The 26,485-nt window shown below is 35.5% G+C and overlaps 1 protein-coding gene across 1 annotated transcript; it reads right to left on the bottom strand.

Moving 5' to 3' along the window:
- Positions 1-1,353: 1,353 nt before the first annotated feature.
- LOC145684919 (uncharacterized) lies at positions 1,354-26,485 on the bottom strand. The gene is made up of 6 exons (XM_081757271.1): positions 26,245-26,485; positions 21,842-21,919; positions 14,066-14,101; positions 4,888-5,014; positions 2,474-2,538; positions 1,354-1,537 (listed from the first exon to the last, which is right to left on the bottom strand). The coding sequence occupies exons 1-6, from the start codon at positions 26,299-26,301 to the stop codon at positions 1,517-1,519; spliced, it is 384 nt and encodes a 127-aa protein (XP_081613397.1). The 5' UTR covers positions 26,302-26,485; the 3' UTR covers positions 1,354-1,516.

Here is a 26,485-nt window from a genome sequence, read left to right on the forward strand (position 1 = left end):
TTTAAAATTGGGGGTAAATCTAATTTTCTTAACTTTACATCTTTCTCTATGTAACCAGTTTCCCTTTAAGACAACTGAGATATTAAAAGAGTAACATCCATCTATTTATTTAAGCATTTAAAGATAAAGTAATTGGATAAGTGCATACGTGCTAGTTACTAGAGCTACTCTATATACATATACTCGTATAAACGTACACGTTCAAACATCCAAAAGCACAAAATCTGCCAACTCTTTCGAAACACTTCTCATTTCTTCCTCAATACATCTAAAGAAAACCTGACACACAAAACATAATATATATGATGATCTTTGTTTGCACATCTTGCAGAATAGAATTGATGGGTTATGTTTGTAGTTCGATAGTAATATTTCTTTCTCTTCGTGGTTTATGGGAAATGAAAAGTCCTTGGTATGTATTTCTGTGCAAGATCACAAGTAACAAACAACAAACGATTTTGTACTACATTTATTGAACGCTCGTGAAGTTAGAATTACTCAGAGAATTGACGATGTAATACACGTATAACTACTAAATGGATACAATTGGAGTGCATATCTATTAACAGTAGCCAGCTCATGGCGAGTTGCCTCTGTAGTATACGTGTGGTATACAAACACCGTGTGCATGGATTTTCACGGGGTTCTCCCATTTCTTCATTCCACCATTTCATTCATTCTCATCACCGTTTCCTTTAACTTCTATATCATGGCCAAAGTGGTGATGATCCATCAAATATTTCTTGAGATTTTGTGTCTCCTGAACGGACACACTGAGAGTAAATATATAAAGGAGATTCTGGTAAACCAAGCGCCTTAAAAGATAAAGAAAAGGTTTTGTGATATGAACGATGAGAGGGGTTGCTGGCTTTTCTGAGGTGAAGTAGTCAAGCTGCGTTGTTGGTTCCTTGCTTAGCTGTGACAGTTGAAAATTGAGAAGCCAGGTAATTCACGTTTGCTACTGATGTCTTTATTTTTAGTTTTGATCTTGTTTTCAATAAAACATGTTTTTTTTTTTAATATGACGAAAACAATAAATAAATAAAAAGTATCACCAAAGAGGTATATTAATTTGAAAATCTAAAACTATTGCCCAATTATGCATTGTGCCACCTTCAACTAGCAACCAACTATGTGATGTACGCTGCAGCTTGATTGCTTCAAGATATTAGGGAATCCATTTAGCTACATGTCTTATCATCTTTTGCATTTTTCCATCTTGACCAGTCTTACAGATTTTTGACACTAATTTTGGAAGCAATTAAAGTAAGATCTTTACTTCTGATTTCATTTGATATTTCAATCGGCAGTTTAAAATGGCCATGGGTTCTAATTAAAATAATGTCTTACCAGTATAAAATATTTTATTGTTGTTCAGAATTGAGCTAATATTACAGAATAATCGGAGATGATGATAATATTCTATTATACTTATATTGTATAACGAAGAACCATTATTATTGTTAGTAGCATTATTTGTAGGGGCTAGGTCTGCTTTTCTTCTCCATCCGACCAGCTAACGCTCGTATTTGCAAATCTGAAATTACAATATTAATATAAATATCTACTTTATCAGTAAAAAGTTAATAATATTAGAAATTATTTTTCCAGATTAAAGAAAATTATAGAAAAAAAAAAAATCAGATCCTTAAATGTAGCTTTCCTTCAAGTAAAAATAAAGTGTACCACATACGAAATGTGAACATTTTATTCCCGGAGTCGTCTGTAATGGGATGTAATAGCAGAAATGTTATTCATGAGCTCAACTTTGTAGTAGATGTTATGACAGAAACGGTGCTTCCATTGTATGAATCATGGGTTCAGTAGAGGATGTAGCCAGGGCCGGATTCAGGATTCTCAGAGCGGGCGGTGCACCAATAACTACCAGTACAATTGAATTAAATTTGAGTTTTTAAAATGCTTTTATGCATCTGTGACGTGAATGAGGAATTCCTTTGGAAATGCTAAGTGTCTGCTCTACATCAATTCTTTTTCTCCAACCTTCAGAAATTGACTGAAACTATTGATTTTGCAAAACTCACTGCTAGCTTCTCACTTTAGGTAGTGTATATTTACAAGGAAGGGGGGTGCACGTGCACCTTTGCACCCCCCTAAATCCGGCCCTGGATGTAGCCATTGGTGCAAATTCTTTGTTGACTTTGTTATCACATACAGATTGAGAATAGCCCAGCATGCATATGGCTACAAAATAGTACTTTTTTGGCAAAACTAATCTTGCACAGAAAGCAACAATAGACCTATAAGCACAGTTTAACATCCAGAAAGAAGACCGATTAAATCTTTCGTTGATTTAACTTAGTAGCTAAATCTTTAAACACTAGTAGCTAATTTCTTCATTTGAGGAATGAAACAAAAGTATCCGGTGTTGTTGAGCTCGTTCTTTTGAAATTAACAGTAAAGCTGCTTGTTATCAATGTTTATAAGAATTATGAAGTAAATTTTGTATACTTACATCATTTAATTTCTTTTTCTTGCAAAGCCATAGATTTGTAGCGTAGTCACAGCAATCACTGTCACCTTATTAGAAGTTAAACAAGAAAAATAAGTACATATAATAAATTTGAATAAGAATAAGCAATATTTAAATAGATAATTGTAATATTATTTTTTTTAGAATGAATACTAAAACAACGGAGAAAAATAAGGAATATAACTAATAATCTGGCAATAGGTTTGGGTACCTTTTGGGTAATTATAGTGGAAAATAAGTACTATACGGGCAAAAGAATTAGCATGTTTCAGATGCTGATATTTCGAACTTTCGGCAACTTACAAATCCGTATGGAAACAGTTTTCTACAAATGTTTATTAAAACTGTTTTGTTTATTTAGTCTTAAATCCACTTATTGTCCTGCCTTTTAGGCTTACAAACAAACCTATAATCACTCTACACTGTAACAAAGATGTTTGCAGAAATAAAAATTGACACTTTTCTTCGTAGTATTTTCTTCTCTCGCTAGATGGTGCTCCACAAGCCATTTTTCAATCGAGTCCCAGATACCCCTAAATATTTGATATGTCCTTTCACACCTCTCAGCATGGCTTTCTACCGAAAAGCTCAAGTCTCACAAATTTAAGTACTCTTCTTTCCTGTGCAGTTCAATGTATAAATAACAATACTCAATTAGATGTCATTTATTTTGATCTTTCAAAGGTCTTTGATTCTGTCAGTCACATTCTTCTTCTCCACAAGCTTTCCAATAGGTTTAATGTACATGGTAAATTTCTCTCTCTAATTACCAGCTATCTAAAGGGCCGTAAACAGAAAGTTGTTATTTCAGGGGCGACTTCTAACCCCCAACCTGTGATCTCGGGGGAGCCTCAGGGAAGCGTACTAGGGCCCCTGCTATTTGTCCTGTATATGGACGATCTCTACTCTCACCTATCAGTTAATCCTAGTGGCCTCTTGCTTTTTGCTGACGATTGCAAATTATATATAGAAATATCATGTTTCCATGACACAATTGCCCTACAGGAAGACATAAATTATCTTGTAGACTGGTGTGAAATATGGCAATTGAGACTTAACAGTAAGAAATGTGATGCCATTACAATTACTCTGAAAAAGTCTCCTGTTCCCACCAAATACAATATTAACGATTCCCCTATAACACATTCTGCCAGTCATAATGATCTTGGTGTCATCTTTGATTCGAAACTCTCGTTCTCTGACCACATCTCCTCAATAGTTAAGAAATCAATGCGTATTCTGGGGCTTCTTTACCGTTTCACTGAACTACGTACTGTGGCATCATTAACAACATTCTACAAAACTCTAATAGCACCCAAGATCGAATACTGCTCTCCCATATGGGCCATGGCCGCACCTACATATCTCTCTAGACTTGAGTCTGTTCTCAATTTCTTTATTGCAATAGTACGTTTTCGTGTTCCCGCACTTCGAATATTACCTAAGGAGGAAATTTTGTGATATCTTAATATCCAAACGCCGGAAGTACGCAGAAATAACTCTGATTTGAAGTTTCTTCATAAGGTTGTAAATGGGAACCTAAGATCAGAAACCCTAATTCAACAACTATCCTTACATGTCCCTTCCCGCAAAACCCGGAATACCCACCTATTCCATCTTGCACGCCCTAGGTTGACAATTATACAGAAGTCTCTTTTTCACCGAGTACCCACCTATTATAATAATCTAACAAGTGAGGTGGACATTTTTTCGAGCTACCCGGTGTTTGAAAGAGCAATAAAACGCATGCTGGCTAAATAATATTACTTGTGCACTCTTTGTTAATACTATTGATGTTATTGTTGTTGTTTATTTTTTAATTCTTTTTATTTTTTCCCGCTTGTTGACATTTCCCTGTGTAAAATGGCACAATTATGTTGTATCTGGGAATTTGTTCAATAAATAAATAAATAAATAAATGTAAAATGTTACTCTGTCGCTCTGCCCACGGAAACCGACAAACTCAGAGATAACTCTACTAGCCTACAAGCCCATTAGTAGGCTGTTACGACGGAGCAAACGTGAATACATATCGATATAAGATATACGATACTTGCTGTTGATACTAGCCAGCGGTTTCTACAGCGTTGCCATCTCGTAAGAAATCGAGGCGGACTACATACGGAGCTGATAACGGATATATCTTACTACGTATTTACGTTTGTGAAAAATTTTGAGGAACTTCTATTATTAAAAGAAGACCATAAGTTATCAACTTATTAATGTAAACTATAGTGTTACACCTATTAATTTTCTTTTATAATGTTGTAGGGCTACCATGGGCAGCTCTGGTCGTCCACAAAATAAGATATTGCTTTTTGCCCTAAGTAAACTTGTTATTTAAAAAGTAGGTAAGTTTATTGATCAAGAAGATACTTAAAGTATAGAAGTCTTACCTTGTGGAGTAGAACTAAAGCACTGTTTCGTAATTTCAATCATTTTGGGTCGTAACTCTTCATTGCCAACTTCCTTTTCTAGCATCTTCTCGTAAAGATCTTGTTCAGGACAGTCATCATCGTTTAGCTATTTAATTAAAAATGTTAATCTAATTAATTTAATATATTCAATATTGTTGTCAAATTTATCAAAAGTCTGGGGCTATGTACCAACTCTGTTATGATTTAAGATCGGGAGAAAATGGAAAAAGAGGAAAGTTGCTGGAAATATAAAGATAACCAAGAATGTTCTTTCGCTTTTTGTGGAGGTTTGTATTCAATCACCACTCACACCGTGAGTTGAATGCGAATGGAGATACGGCGAAGGCAGTTGTTGATATGGGTATATCCAACATCCTACCTGGTTGTGGCAGTTCAGTTACACCGTGAACTTGCGTCAGGACAGTGTGAACATGGGACCTCCACAGAGCGTCATAATGGCGTGTATACTGTACGAGTTCAAACTGGGGTCAAACGCCGCTGCAGCGAGACGGAAGATATGCCAGGCCTTTGGTGAGAGTGTCGTGACTACGTCGTAGACAGTGCAGCGGTGGTTTAACAAGTTTAAGGTCGGTGACGAAACACTCGACGACGCACCACGTGCTGGAAGATCAACACATGTACAAAATGAAGATCTTCAGGCAGAAATTGAGGCGAACATGTGAGGAACTGAGACTACAATTTAGTGTGAGTGGAGAAACTATTCGGCAGCACCTCCATGAACTTGGGAAGCACTACAAATTGGGTCAATAGGTCCCAAATGAGTTGACTCCAAGCCAGAAGGCAACGCGAGCAGACACCTGTGTTTCTTTGTTGTCTCGTCTGAGGAAGGAGCCATTTCTTGACATATGATGAGAAGTGGGTCCTGTAAGAAGCTCCACGGCGCTGTCATCATTGGTTTGCATCCCATGAACCGGTTTCAAAACAGCCGAAACCAGTACTGCACCAGCAGGTCCTCCTGGTTTTTGGTGGACTGCTCGCGTCATCGTGCATCGGGAACTGCTACCAGCTGGTCAGAGTCAATGCAACTATGTAGTGTCAGCAGTTGAGCTGTGTTCAAGAAAAACTCAAAAGTCTGGAGCAAGCACTTCTGAATCACAAAGGGGTTCTCCTGTTACAGAACAACGCTCAGCCCCACGTGGCTAGGATGACCCGGTACACTATTCTACGTCTTGGATGGGAAACACTATTGCATCCGCCATACTTCCCGGATACTGCACCGTCCGATTATCACCTGTTCCATTCCTTGGACAATCACCTTAGAGGACACCAGTTCAAATCCCTAGTAAAAGTACAAAATGCACTTTTGACACCTTCTTCGCTTCACGGCCCACCAAGTTCTACCGCGATGGAATCCATGGCCTTCCAGAACGTTGGCAAAAGGTCGTTGATGCTGATAGGAACTATTTTTGATCTTGCAGATACGTATTAGGTAAGATATCGATGTTCGAAAATGGTGGGTAAAAAAGCAACAGAATTTTCTTGGTTACCTTTATAGATGGTTTCCAATCTAAAATAGTTTTATTTTTTTCAATTGCACAAGCCGTTTGGGTTTCACACTAGTAAGGTGTCCTATGTCAAATAAAAAAAGCAATGTTGCCAGTTCAGCAGGCAGTTCGAACGGAACGTAAGATCAGTGCCGTTACAAGTCGTTTCTGGGGCCCCGGGTGCAGGACGGCATTTGTTAGGGGTCCCAAATTAGCGAATAATTTTCAAGAATAAGAGTTTGAAACCTGAAGCACGATAGCTATATACCTTACTGCATTAACAATACAGGAATTGATCATGTAAATATCTCAAAATAACAGGATAATTTAAGTATTCAGTATAATGATCGCAAGCAGTCGTGAAGCTTGACCTAGATCTAACAATTTCAGCACCCAAAAGAACACGAGGGTGTGTCCCGGTCGTCATGTTTATTTTTGTTATCGTTATTTTATAGTTTTGATATTATTTTCACTGTTTAATCCCAACAATTGTTAGTATTCGTGGTATACTTCTATAAGTGCTTTTTTTTTTTTTTTGCTGCTCGTTCGCCGTGTCTTCTGAGTTTGGCAACATTGTTGGTGCAGTTAATGCTGTTTCACGTTTCCTCAAGTCTGTTCGGAAGGCAGATCCACGAACCGTTCCGAATTCTCCCGATGCATCTCACGTGATGCCAAGTAGTTCTATGATTAGTGTAGTGCCGAGGCTTCACGAGTCACTATAGTAAGTAATATGTGCTTCAAGCAGTAGATATGAAACCTTTTCGTCCGAGAGTCCCGGTACATTGCGCCGATTGTTACGAACCTGCGTAAGGGTACGGAAAACGTGTACGTTGTTAGGTGAGGAAACTTCGAATCCATTTTCCAATAATAGGGCTACTGCATTGTTGTTATGGTGAGGGTCAGGCCGGTAGCCAGCCCAAAAATTTAGAGAGGGTCGATACAACCATATTATGGTTCATTTGCAAGCCTACCGTGAAAATTTTAGGGGACTAGCAAAAATATAGGGGGAGCCGGCTGAAAAGGGAAAAAAAAAGAAAAGAGAAAAAAAAGAGAAAGCTCTGTAACAAATGAGATGCATGGAGATAGTCGTGAGTGGGAACCCTTCACCCCTGGTGGGGGGATATTCATGAAGCTATCAGCTTATGTCTAATTATATATATATATATATATATATATATATATATATATATATATATATATATATATATATATATATATATATATATATATATATATTTCATTTCTTACTTTCGAACCTACAAGGTTCAACCAAAACGAAAAAAACTCTTATATCGGACTTCTGAAGAAAATAAAATAAATAAATACATGACCGTGTTTATTATATATGGAACTCCCAGTCACGACCCCCTTTTCAGTTTTATTAAAATAGAAGAAGAAGTAAAGAAGAGAAGAGAAAGTTGGGATAAGAAGAGAAGAAAAATAGAGAAAGTAAGAAGAAAAAAAAGGGAACTGTTACTGGATATTTTTGAGAAATATTGTAAAGGAAAGTGAATAATTATCGAATTGGGATTATTTCCAAGAGCTATTGGGTGAGTATTTGGTATTAAGGTGATCAAAGGTAGACACATGTCAACCCATACTTCTCAGACCTAGATCCATTTAACTCCAACTACCGAATTATCCCAATCTAACTCCGAGATAGATGAGAAAGTTTAATTTAACAGTTTATTAAATATTTCCAAAATTCTTGACGAGTATCCAGTACTTGAAGTATAAACGATGAAGCGGACGGCATGTTAGAATTGACCACAGAGAAGAATAAAAAAAATCAAAGTAATACATATATTTGTCGAAGATTTTGACTTTCAAAGTTCTCTCATGATGATCATTCGTTCAGGCTACTTCGGTCCTCTTTGCTTCCTTTATAGAGCCAACTTAAATTAAGTTAGTATTGACTTTCAACGACTTTAATTGCCAACTACCATTAATTATAGTTAAGTCACACATATATGTCAAAAAATTGGTGCACTTAATACTAAACCTACATTTCACTCACACACACATTCAAACAGGACAATGTATACTTCAGGTTGTATTTAGTTGAATTAAACTAACCTACCTACATCTCTATAGACATTTATTACATTTCAAGAAAAGAAAACTTAGTTTGACATAACAGAAAAAGTTTGATTCATGAATTTAAAAAAAAATTATATTAATAATAATACATAGGCATGCACAGAAATCTGTTACTTTCAACAATATCAAATAACACATTTCTCTTGTAGAGATATTAAAAAATTGGATTACATTTTTTAAAAAATCGACAAAACGAAAGACGAAGAGAGAAGGAAAAAAATCAAAATTAAACATTAAACATATTTCATGTTCAGTACAATGAATACATATCATGGTGAAAAAGAAAAGAAAGAAATATATAATTGGTTAATTAATCTTAAAAAAAATTGGTAGCATTTTATTGAGTCTCTGTCCCAAGAGGAGAAATTTCGACAATTTTATGAGTCTTTGTTCTCACGTCGATAGTAGCTCCTTTTTCTACTCTCTCTATTCACTGTGATTGGTGTCCATGAGAGTATTTAATCGTTTGTCTTAACGACAGACAAATAAATTAGTTTCTTCATATTATACATAAAATTTTCATTTCGTCACTTGACGCACTTGGTATAAAATTTCAAAATTAATTCAGATTAAAAAAAAACATTATCGAATCCAATCTCAGACATTGGGACCATATTTCCATAATACTATATGTCTCAATAGAGCTAGGTCTCTGGACCTATCTAGGTCCTGTATTCACATTACTAAATTATTGACCACATTTCAGTTCATTGAATTTAAGATCACTAAAAAATTTTTTTTTAGTATAGATCGTGGAGTCAAAAGGTTTTAGTCACTGAACTGACGAACGACAAATGATTAGGTTTCCGATCGTAGGGGAAGGATTTGCTTCATAGTTTACTGATAGAAGGATTTGTTGGTGGGGCGCACTGTTTCGAAGTTTACTGATTTCACTATGATCTCGCAAAATAAATTTGGATAAGGATTAGGGTTATTTTTACTTTTCTTACGACCTGCTACTTGTTCTATTTACATGCAATATTTAACATGGTATTAAAAAATTTAATAGTTACAAACATTACTAACAAATCAGTAAGGTGTTATTAATTATAAGTTATGCGGTAATACTTAACATCACAAATAATCGGTCAATGTCGGGTGTCAAAAATCTATGGCAACCTAAAACAACCAGGGTAAATACCGAGCCCTTTACATACATACTCGCATATATATATATTCAATTTACTCAATATAATAAATTTCACTCTAATACCAATCTTAGTATTTCGTCGACGTTTAAATTCTACATAACTTTTTTACATTCAACAAGTATTCACGCTTGTTTGGCTCAAAATAAACAAAAACCCTGACTAACAAATTTTTTTCTCATAAGGTTGCAACATTGAACTTTATATGTAAACCCGATAATCAATAATAATTCTCAATTTACTAAAGATCCGCGTATAAAGAAATAGTTGGTGTTATTTAATAAGTTGACATAAGAGGTGGAAATACAACAAATAGAGCAGGCACGTAACTTTTCAGACTATGTAAGTACATATATATAGATGTATATACAGAGAAAAAAATCAAGATTATTTGAAACTAGTGGGCCCAAACTACTAATACATACATACCATATAACCAATCAATAGAAAATAAACCAGAAATCAGTAGCAATGGATATAATTTGTACGATCGATGAATAACAAGTAAGTTTCTAGGAATCTGAAACCATGGTGGGTTGAGTATCGTGAAAACGGTCCTGAGTCGTGCTGAAATACCTCCACGAATTGTATTCCTCGATGTCTCAGTTAGCACATACGATCAAAATAAGTGATATGAGTTGAGTTGATTTTAGTTTAGCGTCCCTTTCAGCAGAGAGGCTATATGAGACGTGGACCTACTGATTAACGTGGAATCCGAACCACATGAGCTCCCACCGGGAATCGAACCCGGGTCTCCCACGCTAAAGGCGCGTACGCTACGGAGGAGCTCAATAAGTGATATGAACATTGTATGTTGTCATGAGTTTCAAAACGGGGGGGGGGAAGGTTGACAAAATAAAAAAAAACTTTAGAGAAGGAATAGAAGCATAGGTAAAAAGAGGAGACAGAACACTACAACTACGAAAGATAAGTGGTCGAATTTACGTATACAACATACTATAGCCAAATATTCTCTTTTATGCCAAAAGGGGTTCGGCTTACCAAATAGCCGAAAAACAAGTCTGCAACGTCGAGACGAGTCTGTGTCCTCGATGGGATTTTCGGAAAGACAAAGGCTTTAAGGAAATCCCACCACTCACCGTATCCGGTCAACGCCATTGCAGATCCCGGAATCCACCGGAAGGTTAGAGAAGGCGCTAACTTAGAATTTCAAAGAGAAAAAAAACCATCCGACCTCTTGGAAACTAAGAAAGTCCAGAATAGTAATGAAACTAGAGTAATAGGTAAGATATCCCTAATGATAATTTGCCAAAATAAAAAAAAAATTAAAATGTTAATGAATTTTGGATCGGTGATTTCAGTGACCAAACATCACCGATGGCTGCCCTGCGCAGACATGCCAAAGTCTGGGACGTCGTTAATTTCCATCAACTAATTAAACTGAGAAAAGAAACGAAAATACTTAAGAGGGTCATGGGTCGACGTTCGGGTACGCGATGGACATAAATATTAATTTAGGAGCGGTTGATTTGACCAGATAGTTCGATCTAAGTTGTTAGCTATGTGAACACTGCACGATAAATACGGTAAGCAACGAGAAGAAGAAAAAATCTCGGAGAGTCAATGAATGTTAAAGGTACAAATGACCAAACCTGTACTTTTCGTTGATCACCTGATATAGCAGTTATTTTTCTTAATTATCATTTCTGTCGACCTTTAAAAGTAATTCCCACATGATGCTACCATATCTGATGAAAGGCTTAAGATCCGGTGCTGTTAGTATGAGGTACTTAAATGCGAAGTAACATACAATTCCCAACTACACTTTACTATCCAATAGCAAACTCGGTTGGATGAATGTACTGGTGTAGAAGTCAAAACGCGAGAGATTTTTTTTAGTAAACATATTCATATTCTCCATATAGAATATACACTGGGCCTATTCATTTAAGTACGGGTGTCCTACCATCTCATTCATATTTTATGTCGTATTATTATTATATCGTTACATTTAATTATTATTTACTCATTTCCGCACGAAGTAATATTTTACAGACACTCTATTTCATACATTTTACACGCAGGCTATACACATATTTACATTACGCACTAATAAACACATAATTATCACGATCCGTCACGTTTAAACTACTACACGATAACATTCATCGAACCACGGACTCTTTGTTTCGCAGCACCCAAATTATATTTACTTCGCAGTTTTGTTTTAAAAAAAAGTCAGGCGTGCACACACTGAAAGTTAAATTGTCAACGATGATTTTATTTCTGATGTGCTGATAAAACTAAAGCAACAATGGAATTTTTCTACAGCCACGGGAAAAGAGAATTTAATATTACATTTTGAAACAAACAGTAACATCATGTGGGCTATTAAGAAAATAGGCGTTCTTGATTTCAGTGGATATTTCGATTACTACTTGACCTAGCGAGCTGTAATTTTCAGAACTACGAGATCTCATGCTATTTCATCAAAACGTACACTCATTTGAACCGAAAACCATGTCCACGGGATGTAATTTAGAAATAAGGGGCCAAAATCAAACAATCTAGATCACTAACTTGGGCGATGACGTAATGTCAACAAACAATTGATTAGCGAAAACGGACACGATGGCGCTGTAGTGGAGACATAATTTACCGTGTACTGAAATATATACTTGTACTTATGAATCAGAAATCTAATATTTACTCTCGTTTAGTATACTTCGAGTTAGACAAATGGTACTAAATTGACGCCGCACTCACACAGAACTACGAACTACACACCACTATAAATACTACACATAAATACTAACTAAGCAAGCATCATTTAATTACATGCGTATTGAGGAAAAGTACTCCTTTGTTGGTATATCGAGTTGGCTCTATTAAACTTTATGGGGCAAAATGAGAAGAGTTAACCCTAGGTCCAATTGACCTGACCAATTGTTTAAAACATATTTACTAGAATTTGAAGCCCTGGGGGCACTTTAACAAAGTTTATTGAGGGACCCTTCCCCTGAGAGGGGAAAAGGCCCTAAAACAAACAATAACTAACCCTTTTCTCCGCTAGAAATGGTTCAATTTGGAAAGAGAAATAGGAGCCCCTTTTTGTTAGCTTAAGCTGCCATTCTGCTGATTAGTATTACAGTTATGAAACCTACTAAGTACATGCACTTACTAAAAAAAAAAAAACACATTTACCAAATACAAGAAAAATATACACAAAACAGGTCGTATGTCCCTAATCCCTAACTGAATTTTACTGTTTGAAAGAAAAGGAAATCACTCTTATAAACTGTCTATGCTTCGGTTTGGATGACGAGCAGTATGGTGTCTGAAAAGGTGGTTCCTATTTCTCCTTTATTTTACAGTTCACTTAACGAAAAATGGAAGTTTGTCAGCTCCTAAATCATCATACGGCGTTTACTATGGCAGAGAAACTAAAATTTTACCTTACTTTCGTCGAAATCCTAGTCCTTTAGGTAGATATGTAGCCGTAAGAAAATATAGGTTACTCCTCTTAATGTGTCTTCGATTATTATGATAACATTGCGCCGAAAACGACAGGGATTGGAAAATTCCACCAATGAGGTCGGAGTCTTCCAGCCGCGGAAATTACAATGCGAATAGAAATTTGGCAAATCCAGATATAACCGGATCTGAAAGTGACTATGGACTACTGAGAGGGGGTGAGGGAAAGTTTAGGTACCTGGCTAAAATCTACATTGTTCTGAAATTAAGAAAATTTATATCCAATGACGGAACTATGTTTCGGTATGACGTCAGAATGGGAAACCTTGTAACTATTCAACTTGTATATGCGAAAATGGGATTTACAATTAATCAAAATATAAATAGATGTATTATTCAGTTAAAATATGATTACTAACGAAACCTTTCGATTCATTACATTTAATTTGAAGCAAGGAGAATAAATAAATTGTGTAATTAAACCGAAATCGAAGTAAAAAAAATACTAGGTACAGGGTGCGTAAAAAAAGTTGCCATTACTTTCAACTGTAATGGTACATTACACGGCCATCCTAGACCCCCCGTGGATACGGGCCTGGTGGGGGCCATCCAAGAAAGCTTGTTCAACTCGCAACATTGCTCTTTCACTTAATATAGGCCGCCTTACCAATGTTGAGTCGAAACAGATGGTGCGACTGGAAAAACATCTATAATTTTAGAGCGAAAACCGCCTATTTCCAATGACTTTTCATTTTTTCATGTCTTCACTTATAACGAAGTTGGCCTATGGAGCCGGATTTTCGATACACCCAATATATTTTCAAAAAACAAAAATGATTCGAAAATTAGTTTTATTTGACTTATTTACTTTTAAATCAATAATAATTAGAAATTAACATTGTGTGCAAGTTGGCACATTGTATTGTGAAGTGAAGAATTTAACTTCAAAATAAATATTTTAAGACTTACCGCTTGCAATTCTTTCATCACGCAATGCACCAAACACTGTGGAGAAAAATGAGAATAATTTAGATATTACATGGCAGAACATATTGAACTAAATTACACACCACACTATCTAGGTATTGTTTTCAACAGGTTATATGCAGTGACGGATCTAGGCCAGGGCCGGGTGGGCTTAGTCCTTCTCTCAGTTTCTGAGTGACAAAAAAATTTAAGCTATTATTTATATATTTTTGAAAGTTTATAGTAACCTTATCATGTACTTATCATAGTCTGTTTCCTGGCTGCCCCCCAGTTTTTACCTTCTAAATCCGCCACTGGTTATACAGACAAAAATCAGTCATAACAAAAATTCAAATTTAAAATTCTGTGACAGACAACATAGACCAGCAGCCGAAGTATAGATGCTGGTATCTGGAGGTGACATCTTTTGAGTTTCCAAAGAATCTACCAATGAGGATTCAGCTCCTAAATTTTAAAATGTGTTATACTACTCTCATAGACCTTTGATCATTTCAGAATAGTTACACAGAAGCTTTTGATTCGATTAAAGATAATATCCCGGGTGGCTAACAGAAAACGGTCCGCCACAGACAGGCAGACTGCGCATTATCATCTATTGTAGCGACAACTTTTTTTATCGTCTATTTTTGCAACAACGTTTGTGTAGTGTCACCATCAGTTTTCAGTCACCATCTGTAAACACTTCACGCGAGTCACTATCACTAATTCATGAAAGATTAATGGGAGAAAAACTGTCAGTAAAGGATTATGGCTGCCGCGTTCGCCGGACCTGACCACTTGTGACTTTTATCTGTGGAATAATCTAAAGGGAAAGAAAGTGTACGAAAATAATCCAAAAACATTAGTAGACATGAAGGACCATATTCGTAATAAGATTTTGGCAATTGATGCGGCAGAGCTGCGCAAAGTATAGATTTAGGATTTAGATTTCTGAGCTTTCGGCATCTATGGCCATTTAGCCCGTCACGTTTGAGGAATGACGTCCAGGCCCGTAGCCAGCCCAAAAATGTAAGGGGGACCCGATCAAACCATATGATAGTTCATCACCATATTATAGTTCTTTTGCAAGCCTACTGTAAAACTTTTAAGGGGGCAGCAAAAATTTAGGGGGGAGGCCCCCATGACCTCCCTGGATACGGGCCTGATGACGTTCTTCGGCGAGTACACTATCCGGGGAAAGGGAAGGAAGGAAGCGGCCTGAGACCTATAAGTTAGGTACCACCCCGGCATTTCCCTGGTGTGAACGAGGAAAACCCATAATAACTTGTTAGTGCGCACACAAAAATGCATTGAAACACAATATAGTAATTTTCAGCATCTACTGTAAAAGACAATACAATATCACTTTAGTAAATAAAGTAAGAAAGTAAGTAAAGTAAGTGCATTTCACTAACCAAACCTTTGCGCTCTGTATGTATCATATTTTTGTATATATGCTTGTGGCGTGCCAGATTGGTTTTTCGTGCGCCACCCGTTATGACGGAGTAGGATTGGAACTATGGTGACTCCGTGATAGAGAGTTCATCTCTGGTGCATGGGAGACCCTGGTTCAGCCCCTGCTCGCGTCAAGTGGAATTTGTGGTAGACAAACATCGTGTGTATGGGTTTTCCGGTAATTTTCCCGTTTCCTTCCATTTTCTTTATTTCACTCATTGTCATAATCATCACCATCTCCTTTAGCCTACACTGCATAACAGTGGCACAGTGGGCAAAAACAAAAGAGACATTAAAATTTGATTTTTATTATTTTTTTCCTGGACTAAGTCAATATGTGTTAGTTGCCACCTGGGGCCATCAGAACTCGAGTGTGAAAAAAGCTGTTCATTGTAAGACTGTGGGACATTGTTGCAGTATGAGAAAGTGTAGGAAAATTCTAAAATATTTAGTAAATTTTCATGTAAAAAAAAAAAAAAAAATGTTTCTTTTATTTTCTTGAGTTGAGTATGAATCTGAATGTTTTGTTCTGGTCAATGTACGGTGCGCGATGTCTTAGTGGTAGAGCGTTCCGGTGCTTGGGGTCCCTGGTTCAATTCCAGCTCGCGCCGTGTGGACTTTGTGGTGGACAAACACCGTGCACACGGGTTTTCTCGGGGTTTCTTCCGTTTCCTCCCACTTTCTTCATTCCACCATTTCACTCATCTCTCATCATCGCCGTCTCCTTTAGCCTAACCGGCATAACCGTGGGACTTAAAACTGAAAGAACGAGCTAGTTCATTCGCATTCTTGCCATGTAAATAATCGAGAGGACATGGAATGCATTTCTATGGAAAATCTTTCTCAGGATACGCATAACAATCACTTGAAGATGACGGCGATGACGCTGAAGATTTAGTAGATGATGAAATGAGTAGATCTGCCCATACCATCAAAATTGATTAGTACTAACAATGTAAGTATTTTAATATACATGTTCATATATTTTAATTAATAGTTTTGACAACATCGCTTTCGTTTCATATTTCGTCACATTATTATTACTATTATTTAAATATTCTTTTTATCGATGCAGAAATGGTCATTTCAGCTTAGCACCAAGAAGTAAGTATGTGTCGCTCATTATCTACATGAATATTTGGTTAAAAAAATATATTAGGCAAACGTCTGAGGAACTATTTATGATTTTTAAAAAAGATAATAGGGGAAGATGGGGTAATAAGAGGCAAAAAGTAATTTAAAATGTTAACAGTTTTCAAGTCACATTTCTGATTTTGATTCTGTTACTGGGCAACACAATAGAAAATTGTTTTACAATGTATTTCTTCCCAATTTACAGGAAGACTGCGTTAAAAAAAAAAAAAAAAAAAAAAAACAGTTGTTGTCTCTTATTACCCAACACGGGGTAATAAGAGACGCTGCCCAGATTTTTTTCATGCTGTGCCTTGTTATTAAATGGGCTTACAAGGGATATGCCTACGATGTATTCTATTGCCCTACCATTTTACATGTTTTTATTCTTGCTACTTTTCTGTCAATTGTCGTGTGAAAATTAAGGTTAGTGAAAGTCGTACTTGCATTGAAAGTTGAATGCTTTTAATTACAAACTAAACAAATTACAGCCTTTCACTCATTCTGAACATTTTGAAATGACAAAATTACACATTGTAGTCATATAAATCTTTTTTTTAATTAAAAAGGTAGGACCTACATCAGTGGCGGCGATTTGACGTTAAAAGTGGGGGGGGGGGCAAGACATGATCTAAATATTTGTATATCAATGTTATTTTTTCTGGTTGTTTCTAACACTGTTTGACGAAAAGTTGTATAATTAATAGGATACTATCTTTTTCAGTTAAAATACCGTATTGCATTTCATATTTTATTAAGTAATTTGACAAGAGCAACGCAAGTAGGTACTAGCCCTTTGTACTCTTGAACAACAAAACTGTAAGAAGAGGCTTGATTCCTTGCTCATGAACATCTTAGAACTCTGTCTGGAAAATTGTGTGACCAGATTATTTAATAACAAATTTGCCAAACAAATAAAGAGCAAGGATAATATCAATCACAGTAATGAACAATGAGGCTTGTTTTGTACTTTATAAGTTATATTAAAACTAGGAGATTAATGAACAACTTTTATATCTATGAAATTCCACACATGCCATTAAAGGTATGTTATTACTCTTAGAAAATGAGACAGTAAACACTACTAGCACATCCTACTACATTAAAAGAATTACGCAATTGCAATATTAATTGCTTTGAATTGCAATTAAAACGAAGTTCGTGTAGCTTTCTCCACGGGAAGACAAATAATCAATACGTACTCACGCAACGGCAAATATTATATGACACCATTTTTTTCTATGAACCAGTAATACATACCAAAACTTCACATTTCCAAATGAAACTATATACATTAAGGGGCCACTTCAAAAAATTGCGGGGGCAACTGCCACCTCTTGTCCCCCCTCCTAATCGCCGCCACTGGCCTACATTGTAAAACCATTTTTTATGCTACAGTGACTATACAAAATTAAATAGACTATACCAAAATGAAAAATAGCCTACGTGAATACTTTTAACAATAATGGAATGATACTTTAAGCCCTAAAAATAGAAAATAGGTCTAGACCAAAACTTTTTAAACCAAACATTCTCTCTTTTTAACAAAATAAAGCCTGTTAATATTGACAAGTTCTGCTCTTTTAACAATGAACGGAACATTTCCTAATAAAATTACAGGACCATAAAAGATAAACACTTTATTCACTTCCTGAGTAGCATCATGAGGAGGCCAGTGGAATTTTAATTTTCAGTTAGTGAACCTGGAAAGACCAAACGACTGTTTCTTATTATTCCGACAAAGAAAAAAAAATGGTGTAATAAGAGACACGCATTTTCTGGCAAGCTCATTTATCAGAGAAAAACTGGAATAATTCAATTTTGAAGTATCACTAATACTGTACAGTAAAAAAAAAAAATCTTCACGAAAAAGAATGACTTTAGGTAACAAAAGTTTTTGGTAGACACTTTTTGAAAGGGAGACGCGAGGGCAAAGAAGTTGCCTAAAAGCATTGAACTTTTTTAGGCTTGTACACAGAAAGGTACAGTAAACTGTGGAATTTTTTCCGGTTTTTCTGATGGAAACCAAACTACCAGTAATTTTGTCTCTTATTACCCCTGTATCTTATTACCCCACCTTCCCCTATGTGTAAAAATTTTATTCTTTTAAACATAATTATATCATTTATTTTATCAGATGTGGATATTTTTACGATTTTTTTTTTCTTGGAAGGCAATTCTTCATACATTGAAGGCATCATTAGAATATCGAAAATTAATTTTGAAATATAACACGATTTTCATTCTTTTCCACATTGTTGTTTCGTTATTCAACCTTTTAATATGACCATATTTTCTTGTCCGACTTAAGCATTGACACTCTGGGTGAAACTAGGGAGTATTCGAATTTTTTAAAGTTTCCAGTTCAATTTCTCTAAAAGATATTTAGTTTTGAGCATTTTTTTTTAATTTTTGCCCTACTATGTTTGCGTGGAACGTAAAATTGCGAAAGATTTTATTTCATTTGAAGTATACGATGAACTTCAAATTAGGAGTTTTGGAAATCTGTAACGATGCCAAGTTTTATTAAAATCCTAAAGTTGCAAAATGAAATTTCCAACTTGAGCTCTGAGAACAAGTTCTATACAGTACCACATCATGAGACTTTTGCATGTCAAGTTGTTTATGGTACAAAAGGTGCAATTTTCATTTTTTTCCAATTTTCGCATTTCAATAAAACTGAGTATCACTTCAAATCTCTGTTCTTTCCTGGCCGAACGAAGTGATAAATGTACGATAACTTAGCTCTATTTTTTCACATTTAGACCTATGTTTTTGATGGATCAGAGAATTACCTGAATTACTTCATTACAGTGGCGTATTTACGATTTTGTTTCGGGGGGGGGCTTTGCCTGGAAATGTGAAAATTTTGCAAGATATTTCATTTACTTTACTGTACTAAGTAAGATTTCGGGGGCTTAAGCCCGGAAGCCACCCCCCTAAATACGCCACTACTTCATTATCTAATAATTGTTAAGACATAAATCCAAGTTACATCATGAATTCATACAAATTATTAATAACCTACATTTTCTTACAATGAAGCTGAGAGAACGTGCTTATCGTTTTCGCACCAAGGACACTGTATCAAAATTCTACATTTTGCGCATCAGTATATTTGTTGATTGATTCATTGATATATCAAAATTACAATTCTTCCTCTGAATGCTGCTCACTGTTGATTTCCAGTATTTTCGTTGTACTGTACCAGGCCCGCAACCCAAGGGGGGCTAGGGGGACTGCCCCCCCCCTAAACTTTTCATGGACCCTCCAAACCTTAACACAAAATGCTATTATTAATACAAAAAAACACAATTTAGCTATTGGTAAGAGAATATTTAATGACTTGCCCTTCCTAACATATTCATGGCCCTCCCAAACCTCTGTGGCTGGTTGCGGGCTTGTACTGTACTACTTTTTACCCAAAATCTTCTGAAATCTTCACTGCCATAGACGGCATATCCGTGAGACATTAAATAACTTCATTTCATTTCAGTTCTTTCACTGAGAGTTTATTCTGAACTTAGACAAAGTAGCTTAATCAAAGTCCATCTCTTCTTTTGAATTCGGAAGAGATGTGCCTTTAACTTGCACTAATGTGCACTATGATTTATACTCACTCTAAAATATTGTACCGGTACTTGTTTATTCTTATATTTTCCTTTTTAAGTTTTAATAAAATGCCCCATGACATTCTCTAATTTCTTTTAAGGATTCCCTTACCTCGCCCTTGCACCACATTTAAATAGACATTAATAAAATCTACGAATAAAAATAATGAAGATTCTCTTCCAATCGACATTTTGTTCTTGACTTGAGACGTGTTTCCTTTGGCCTAAAGGGCGTAAACGTGGGACGTTAAACTAACAAAAATTCCAGTTAGGACAGTTTTCGCATTTTCCGATAAATTTCCGGCTAGTCTTAGCGCCGAAAAGAAGTATTTCTACATTCAAGTTGATCTATAGTTCTTACCATATCTTAAGAACTATACCATAGTGAGACCAGCTTTCGAACGTTTCGGCACTCTTTAGTAACATCTTGCATATACAGGGTGTTTCAAAACAACATCGACAATGTTTGGGAGGTGATTCCTGACACAAGATAAGACAAGACACCGATGTAGTTTTACCGTGAGTTTTATAGGTCATCACCATCTTGGACACAGTCCCTTGCAACACACCCAACATACTTGCCTCTTTTGTCACGCTAGCACTACATAACCGAGCACCACAAACTTGTCCTCTTTATAAAGAAGAGAAGTCGTCCATTTCACACTGTGAACGTCTGCTCAGCTCACTGCACACTGCTGTTCTATTACTCCTCACGTAGTACGGAATTTTCCCTAACACACCACATCAACAGCCTGCGCTGCGGTCGCTATCTGACCGTTGTCAGCCCAGACATCTAAAATGTTTTCAAGTTCAAGTGTTTCCATTAAATTGATAAATGTCTATGAATTCAGTGGTCCAAGAGTAGGTTTCAGGCTAGCAAACTATAAGATAATTTATTATGATATACGATAAATTGAAGCCTTAATGCTATATACGATAATACCCTTGCAATGACAGGTGAATATACGATAATTTTACAACCCATGTTTTGTTGGTTTTTGAATGTGCAAGTAAATTGTAGATGTGCATTGAATAATTATAAGACATGCACATTGAGGTTTTTAACAGTCATTTCCGCTAAAAATAAATCAATAATGATTTGAGAATTGGTAAATGGCAACACTGCATCAATTCTTTAAATTCAATTACGTTTACGAGGGGATGGAAATACTATTTGTGTTCAGAGGAGCGTTAATAAGGATTTTTAAAAATGGCGAGGACAGTGAGCCGAGTCGCAACTGAAGATTACTACATAAGTTTATTATATATTATAGCTATTATTAGTAGTATTATACTTGTTTCTATAATTATCACTACATAACGAATATACGATACTTTTTTTTCTAATAGGTCTATACGATAATTTTAAAGACGCAAATCGATCATTTTGTTCTCTGTGGTTGGCACCTCTGATAGGTTTCATGTTTGTCCTTATCCCATTTATAATACTTTCCATTCGAATGTAGTGTATGGTATACTATAATATATGTATTGTCATATTAGTAATTTCTGAGTTAATGATAAATCTATGATGATATATCCAATTAAGAAAGCTAGATCAATGTAGTAAAATGCTACTTACTTTTGGATTATTTTTGTTACCACATTTGTTGATTATATTCTCAACGTCCCGCTCTGATTGGAAGTCGCACACCTCATTCTGGAATATATGTATGAAGGAAAATAAAAATTTCAACATTAGAAAGTATAAAATATTCACAATGAATATGTAAAAATTATATAATAGACTAAGAGAATTTTGGAAAGAAACAAATAAAGTTATAATACACACATTTCTGTGAACAAGCAAGTTTCAGAAATGTGAAGATGCAAATAACAGACAGAGGCTGTGGTGGCTCAGTGGTAGAGCGTTCACCTCTGGTGCACGGGGTCCTTGGTTCGACCCCAGCTAGCGACAAGTGAGCTTTGTGGTGGGTAAACACCGTTTGCGTGTTTTTTTTTTTTTTTTTGTTCTCCCGTTTCCTCCTACTTTCTTCATTCCACACTTTCATTAATTTCTCATCATCACCGTCTCCTTTAGCCTAGCCGGCATAACGGTGGGACGTACCGGTAAAACTTAAACGTTTTTTTTTTTTTTTTTTTTGGCGAATAGCAGGCAGTTATGAGTAACACTAGAAAATGTATAGCTTGCTGAGATGTAAAAAGGCAAAAAAAGAAAGAAAAACTAGAAGAACCTAATAATTTATTTAATAATAGTTTAGAAATACTAGGTGGTTGATTTTCTATATTTCCAATGTTATAAATTGTATTTGAAATTCATGAAAAATATCAAGCAACTAAGCTTTGAGAAGAGGGTGGTAGTTTGAAATTAGTTTGCAACCGCTTCATTGTATATATTCGTAATCAACCAGTGTTTACGACGCAGAAGTTTACGTGATATGTACCACACTACTCACAAGTAAACCTTACGTTTGGGTGAATCGAGTTGCTGACTGAGACATATATGAGAAAGCAGTACTAAATGTGGTTAGTATTTCAGTGAAGTTGTAGGTGCGAAGCTCCAGGGGTTTAGGAGATACAGCTACCAGAACATCACATGGAAGTACAGAATAGTCTTCATACAGTTGGAGGTAAAAGCCCTGTAAGACCTCTTGTAACAACAAAAGGTGAATAACAAATATATGGGTACATATTAGGACTAGGGGGAAGTCATATAGTAAGGGTATACCTGACGGCGGCCATCTTGAAATCCGCCATTTTGAATTAAGTTTAAGTTTTTAAAATAGGAATAGGGTTATGTGATACATGATTTAAGGCGCAAATTTAATCAGACGAATAATGGTGATGTTAATTTTGATTTACGAGCAATTGGTAAAAAGTTACAGGGAAATTAAATGTTGTTGCAGCATTAGTCCTTTACCCCACCTTGTAAATTTTGTGTTAATGATAATAATTAAATAAAAAGCAGGTGGATAAATATTAATAAGTGACGTGAACATATGGCATCGTGATAGGTTCATACAACTTCAGTCGTTTACAATTTACCAGTTCAGTGCTCCTCGTTTTCGCAATATGATTCGATTCGCTTTCAATCAGGCTGGATATTTGAATGAAGAATCTGGACGTTGGATCGCTCCTTACGACTACTGCTTTGACGAAATTGTTAACGACAAATGTGTTAAGAGTAACGCGATTGCCTTTGTCAGGTGTGCTCACTGTGAGCAGAGCATTTGTGCAAGTCATGCACTCTTTTCTGAACTACATATTGATTGTACTAATTGAGGACTTTTCTGGAAGAAAGACCCAAGTTCAATTATGACTCAATTGTACTTTGCTCATTTTTCCTTAATTTAGCAACTTGTTTATGCGATAATAAATGCTGGTTAATGATAAAGCACGGTTATACCGTTGGATTTATGGTAAAATTTGCTATTAATAAGGTGTCAATGTTATGCGTTTTGTTTAAAACTTTTGTCTGATTCAAAATGGCGGATTTGAACATGGTCGCCATCAAGGCAACTCTTACCATAGACCTAATATTCATCCACCTGCTTTTTATTTAATTATTATCATTAACACAAAATTTACAAGGTGGGATAAAGGATTAATACATATGCTGCAACAATATTTAATTTCCCTGTAACTTTTTACCAGTTGCGCGTAAATCAAAATTAACGTCACCATTGTTCTTCTGATTAAATTTGCGCCTTAAATCATGTATCACATAACCCTATTCCTATTTTAAAAACTTAAACTTAATTCAAAATGGCGGATTTCAAGATGGCCGCCGTCAGGTATACCCTTACTATATGACTTCCCCCTAGTCCTAATATGTACCCATATATTTGTTATTCACCTTTTGTTGTTGCAAGAGGTCTTACAGGGCTTTTACCTCCAACTGTATGAAGACTATTCTGTACTTCCATGTGGTGTTCTGGTAGCTGTATCTCCTAAACCCCTGAAGCTTCGCACCTACAACTTCACTGAAATACTAACCACATTTAGTACTGCTTTCTCATATATGTCTCAATCAGCAACTCGATTCACCCAAACGTAAGGTTTACTTGTCAGCAGTTTTGTCATATATCTGTAAAAAAAATTCAAATGTATGACGAGCTTGTCGCTATACAGAAATCGTCAACTTACGGCGAAATACAACGCAATAACACAAAGTTTTTATTTTTGAAAGTTTAAAATTGCTCCTCTGTGTTTGAATATCTGACAAAGCGAGAGTACCACCATATATGAAGTTTATTAAAATTCATGGGGAGGAGATATAAATTTGGTTTTGGTTTTAGTAATGTACAGTGCTGTTGTATTTATTTCTATGTTCCAGATTAGAATCAGCAAAACAGTGAAAATATTGACAAGACACAGAACCCCAACACCAGTAAATTCCTGTCTGACCCATAGAATTATAAAACAACCATTAGAGACACAATCGGAATTTAAGTCTGTTAAAAACAAAACTTGTACAATGAAAAATATTACAGTCATTTGGTTTCGTTTGTATGATAAAAATAAGTCGCCTGTTGTTTGTTTCAGTGTGTAAGCAATGTCATCAAGTGAAAATCAAAACAAGATTTTTCACTAGAAGTCACTTAAAACATATCGATTATTCAAAAATACAACACTACTAATCAAGGGCGCCCATCAGGGGGGCAAGGTGGGGCGCTCGCCCCCCCTAGAGGAAATTGTAGATCAGAATATCGAAAATCCAATAGAATTTTTACATTAGTTACAGCAAAATTTGAAACTATTTTTGAAACGTCGCTTATAGTTGTCCCATCTTGGAAACCACAACATGGGCGCCCTTGCTACTAATGGATTACAAGAGCGCCATATTTTCGGAGTGTGAAATAATGCAGTGTTTTTATTGTTTTTATAAATTCACTTGAAAAGCTCTCTGAAAGTGGAGTTTTAAAAAAAAGCTATGCACATAAATACGAATATAAATGATATAAAGACATAATAAATATGCTAGGCTTCTGTACACCTCATATGATACACGCTGCTACGTGCAAGCAAATTCAGATTTAATTTGAGTTGTGCAGTTAATCTTGATAAAATGAAAAAATAATATATTTAATTGTGCCTAAGCGAAATATGTTAGTATGTTGTGTCTACGCAAAATATACTAATCTATAAAATAATTAAATAAAACACAATCTTCTACTAAATAAAAGAACATATTTTAACGTATGTTTTAACCGTCACGAATATTCTAAGCTTAATGTGCAAATTACCTGGAGGATGAGAGGTATTCTCCCTAACGTTGTAATTATTAATAATAATAATTCCCTAAAGAGTTCCACAAATTAACAATGTTTCTATTCCTAAATAGTAATTATGTCTTGTTTAGAAAATGAATTACGTCATTGAAAAAAGCGCAAGTAACATAAAAATTTTACTGGTAAGTTAATTATTATGTATATCGAGAAAACCTTGATGCATGTTAATCAAACCAAACCAGTATTTTAGCATCTAACCTGCGCGCGGTCAGAAAATAAAGCTTCTGGCGGGAGTTCATGAAGGAAGGACTGTTCCAGTTTGATTGATTGGAGGGATTAATGACAAGTTTGATTAGGAAACATGAATAGTTCTTAACTTCAAGTTTGATTAATGAATATACATTGTTTTCAGGAAATTAACTATCAAGTACTGTACATGGTCACTTAGACTACAAAAATTGGACTGCTCATGTTTCTCAAAACGTTAGTTAGAATTTTTGTGTTCAAATTCTTGATCTAAGGAGAATTATGATTTTTTTTTCAATCTTTAGCACGTAGAATCAGTGACAATGTCTTACCATTACTTTCCACTGAGCCGTTTATAAATAAAAACACACTATTAAATAGCAGTTATTATATACATATTTGTAACAGTGGCGCCGATACTACGTATAGATTACTGTCCGAATAACGAATAATAATTCGATTAATATGCAAAAAATAAATAAATAAATAAATAAATAAATAACTTAATCATTAATTTATTCTAATAAGAAGAAATATTGGTACTTACAGCTGACGAAATTGTACAAAATAACGCGATTGATCCTATGAGAAGAAAGTGTTTCATGGCACTTGCTTGTAGCTGAATAATGGGTATACACTGCCAAGATGTTTGGGTATAACTACAATAATGACTTCTGTTTATAAAATCTTGAAAAACGCATCAAAAGAGGAAAAAAATCCATTTACGTTAGTAATTGACATTGTAAGTAGAAAGATGCAGGTGGGAGGTTTTTAATTGGAAACGGAAA

Source organism: Thermobia domestica, chromosome 5 (assembly GCF_964235325.1).
Source record: "Thermobia domestica chromosome 5, izTheDome1.hap1.1, whole genome shotgun sequence".
NCBI classification, from domain to species: Eukaryota; Metazoa; Arthropoda; class Insecta; order Zygentoma; family Lepismatidae; genus Thermobia; species Thermobia domestica.

What these genes read in the sequence shown, in the direction of transcription:
- LOC145684919 (XM_081757271.1), bottom strand. Translation starts at nt 26,301, where the DNA reads ATGAAACACTTTCTTCTCATAGGATCAATCGCGTTATTTTGTACAATT. An exon ending in TTTGTACAATTTCGTCAGCT is followed by an intron (nt 21,920 to 26,244) that starts GTAAGTACCAAT and finishes CATATATTCCAG; the next exon opens with AATGAGGTGTGCGACTTCCA. An exon ending in CTTTAGTTCTACTCCACAAG is followed by an intron (nt 2,539 to 4,887) that starts GTAAGACTTCTA and finishes ACTTCTAATAAG; the next exon opens with GTGACAGTGATTGCTGTGAC.